The sequence below is a fragment of the Tupaia chinensis genome, unplaced genomic scaffold (genome assembly GCF_000334495.1).
Source record: "Tupaia chinensis unplaced genomic scaffold, TupChi_1.0 Scaffold000133_1, whole genome shotgun sequence".
Lineage (NCBI taxonomy): Eukaryota > Metazoa > Chordata > Mammalia > Scandentia > Tupaiidae > Tupaia > Tupaia belangeri.
Genome location: NW_006159602.1, coordinates 1,256,374 through 1,259,993, shown reverse-complemented (window position 1 = coordinate 1,259,993; position 3,620 = coordinate 1,256,374). Strand labels below are relative to the sequence as shown.

At 43.3% G+C, this 3,620-nt stretch overlaps 1 protein-coding gene across 5 annotated transcripts in view; it reads left to right on the top strand.

Annotated features, from left to right (window-relative positions):
- DAAM1 (dishevelled associated activator of morphogenesis 1) overlaps positions 1-3,620 on the top strand; it is a 206,134-nt gene that overhangs the window by 155,151 nt on the left and 47,363 nt on the right. For all 5 annotated transcript variants that reach the window (XM_006144833.3, XM_014586410.2, XM_014586413.2 and 2 more), the window contains 3 exons: positions 328-515; positions 1,028-1,327; positions 1,600-1,707. In XM_006144833.3, the coding sequence (XP_006144895.1) occupies positions 328-515; positions 1,028-1,327; positions 1,600-1,707 (596 nt within the window). The remainder of the gene's footprint in view (positions 1-327; positions 516-1,027; positions 1,328-1,599; positions 1,708-3,620) is intronic.

The following is a 3,620-nucleotide window of genomic DNA, read 5'->3' as shown; positions in this document are numbered from 1 at the left end:
CTGCTGAAGACCCATTTCTGTGAACAATTTCTGAGTTCACTACCAGGCAGGCACTTTTTTTCTCCACGTATGGTTCCTCAGAATTTTCCAATTTTAGAGGCTCTTCAGTCTTTTATACAACGTAGTCGATCAAAGTTGTTCAGCTGAAGCCCCTCCAAACAGGAACACTGTTTAAATCTTGAGTTGCTCCCTTCGATGGAGAAGCAGAGACATATTTACCTAACAGAGAGCCTCCCGATCTCTGCTATCATCTCCAGTCAATTTTCTTTTTAGAGAAAGTGTTTTGAAGAGTGTCTTGTTGTCATGCCCAATTGTTTTCACGTGTAGAGCACAATGAGCTACAACAGAAATTGGAAAAAAAAGAAAGAGAATGTGATGCCAAGACCCAAGAGAAGGAAGAGATGATGCAGACGTTAAATAAAATGAAAGAGAAACTTGAAAAGGAGACAACTGAGCATAAGCAAGTCAAGCAGCAGGTGGCGGATCTCACGGCGCAGCTCCAGGAGCTCAACAGGGTGAGGGCCTCAACCGCCGGCCGGGTCTCCCTTTCACCAGCAGCTGCCAAGGCCTCGCTTATCCCAGAGCCCTTTACCCTTCAGCAGACAGCTTCTGACTAGGGAAATAAGACCTGACATGGCCCAGGACCTAACAATAGCTATAAGGCTTGCCCTCTCCTCTGTCATGTCTAATGTTTACATTTTTGAATACAAATCTTTTACTAAGAGCAAAGGCAATCACATTAGCTTCTTAAAATTAATACTGATTCAATGAAAACCAACCTATATGATATTGTATGAGATGTGAGTGCTTTGTAGACAAGCACTCATGTATCAAATATAGAGGGATGACTTAATAGAGTCTGTGAAGGCCCTGAAACATCAATTTGACATACTAGGCTTTTAAGCCCACATTCTCAGAAGTGTGGATTGCTCTGTAGTATACGTTTTAGGCAAGGTTACAGACTCTCAAAACCATCCAGTGAATTGACTTCTTCCATTGCCTCTTGTCTTCCCTCTTCTATTTTCAGAGGGCTGTGTGTGCTTCAGTTCCAGGAGGCCCCTCGCCTGGAGCCCCAGGGGGACCCTTTCCTTCCTCTGTTCCTGGGTCTCTCCTTCCACCCCCACCACCCCCACCTCACCTGGGGGGAATGATTCCTCCCCCACCACCTCCCCCACCTCCAGGTGGCCCTCCTCCACCCCCAGGGCCTCCTCCCTTAGGGGGAATCATGCCACCTCCTGGTGCTCCAATGGGTCTGGCACTCAAGAAGAAAAACATTCCTCAGCCTGCAAATGCCCTGAAATCCTTCAACTGGTCTAAGTTGCCCGAGGTAAGCCATTTGTTCTAATTTTTCTTCTAATGGATATCATTAGCAGTTCATTGTGTTGTCACCAAAGGTAAAACAGCCCTGGCTGTTAAATGATTTGGTTTTCTAGTGGGGACTCAAAGCTTCTAAAGTAAATGACACATTGTGTAAAACCAACTCATTTTGAGCATCTGGTGGAATGAAAAATTTGAGATAGCAGTCTTACAAAAAGAATTATTCCTGTTCATTTTGTTTATAACTATAAATCATAGCATTTATTAACTTGCTGTTTCTAGAACAAACTGGACGGAACAGTTTGGACGGAAATTGATGATACAAAAGTCTTCAAAATTCTAGATCTTGAGGACCTGGAAAGAACTTTCTCTGCCTACCAAAGACAGCAGGTAACAGCATTACCCTCAGGTGCCAAAAAAAGTAGTTAAAAGAAAAAGAGAGAGAGAGTGAAAAAAAGAAAGTCTTTGTGCATGATCTCTGGACCATCTGCCATGACCATGATAAGACAAGCATCTTAGTTCCAGGCTGTTTGGCCTACGTTGGTATGCTCCAGGAAAGCAACATGACATGCGTGTCCACGTGTATGTGCGAGTGCCTGTCAATGTATGTGTGAGCAGTTGAAGGAATATAAGCTCCTTTTTGGGGAGCTTCATATCCTGGCATATGTCCAAGACCTTGTCTCCATTGATGTAAAGAGTTCTGTATATTATTATCCCTTGTGTTTGGTCAAAATGGGTCACCAGGAGAAAATACTAGTAGGAGAGTTATAGAACTCATATTTCACCTCTCAGTGATTGTTTCTGAAGCCATTTTGGTTTATCTTAATTTTTAAAAATTATGTATCAAATGGTTACTATCAGAAGCAGAGTTTTTTGGAAATAGATGGAAGTCTGGGGTTTGGTAAATGACTGCAATGTGACACCTACATAGAACCCAGAGAGAAATTTTAACCGTATGTCATGAACATGATAGGCTCCGAAGTAGGGCTGAGAGAGTGAAGAGAGATGACAGTGATACAAAGGCCAGAGAAACTACTGAAGAGTGAGCACAGCCTTCATAGAAGTCGCGAGAACATGTGATGTGGTGCTTGCTGGCCATCCCCAATGATGAAGCCAAGTGCTCGGGATCACTCTGAGCCTTGGTCACATCAGTGCACGGTACCTCTTATTCCTCAAGAGGGCAACTTAATGCAGTCTCTTAAGGGTGGACCAGAAGCAGTCACAGCAAGATGTGTTTCATAACAGAGAAAGGTGGAGTAGGATCCCAAAGTGTCCATCGGTTCTCTGGAAGGAAAAAATGGAATCCAGGAGTGTGAGAAGAAAGATTCTTCAGGATGACTAAAGGAAAGGAATGGAGAGATCAGAGGGTATCTTAAACAGGAATACACAAATCACTGGACATTTATACAGGGACTTTCCTTGGGCTTTTCTGGGAGGCCCTAAACTCAGTCATGAATCACATCCAGGGTGGAGCATCCTCAGACCAGCAGTGGACTTCCTAGCCATCTTACTTGGCTTAGTTCTTAAGAAAGACTCTCAGAAAAGAGAGAGTGAACTCTGAGGGAGAAGGTGGACTGAGGCTAGAGGGGAAACAAAAGCCAAGGGCTTTTTACATTTTCCAGGTGGTCTTCCTTGCATCTGAAGTGAGGGACCGGACTAGTATGTAGCCAGAATATTTTTCTCTAAGAGAGCGAAAGCTTCTCTGCAGTAGTTTTGTGCTAGTTTATTAAAGTACAGAGAGGGTTTGGCTGCCATGGTAATGTGAACCCTAAAATAAGAGTCCTCAGCTGCACATACCCCCATTAAGTAAGAAGGCAAACTTGTGCCATGTTATAAACCAAATAAAGGAAAATAGAAAAGAAGATAAGGCATTGTTTCACAGAAAGTGAGATTCTTTATCTTCCAAAGGACAAAGGGTACGTTTAGGTCTCTCATGCAGCAGGTGCTGTGGCCAGACTCACTTTTGATTAGCAGCAACCTGCCTCTTATCTCTGCTGTCCCTGGAAGGTGTCTTCTGGGCCTTAACTTGCAGTCATACATTTTAGCAAATGTCCTGGTAATTCAAATGATCTGACCTGGATAAATATCCCAGTTGCCTTCCTATTTCCATTTCAATCACTGATACTGGTCCATGTGGTTGGTTGCATGGATAAAGATTTGGAAACTTAGACAAGTAATTCAAAGGAAGGGAAAGCAGCAGTTATTCCAAATGATGCTGTTCAAGTCTGAGCATGTGAGTTGGCTTTATTATGAAGACTAGTGGTTGAAAGACCCAAGTTTACAAGACTCATAATTAACTGGCT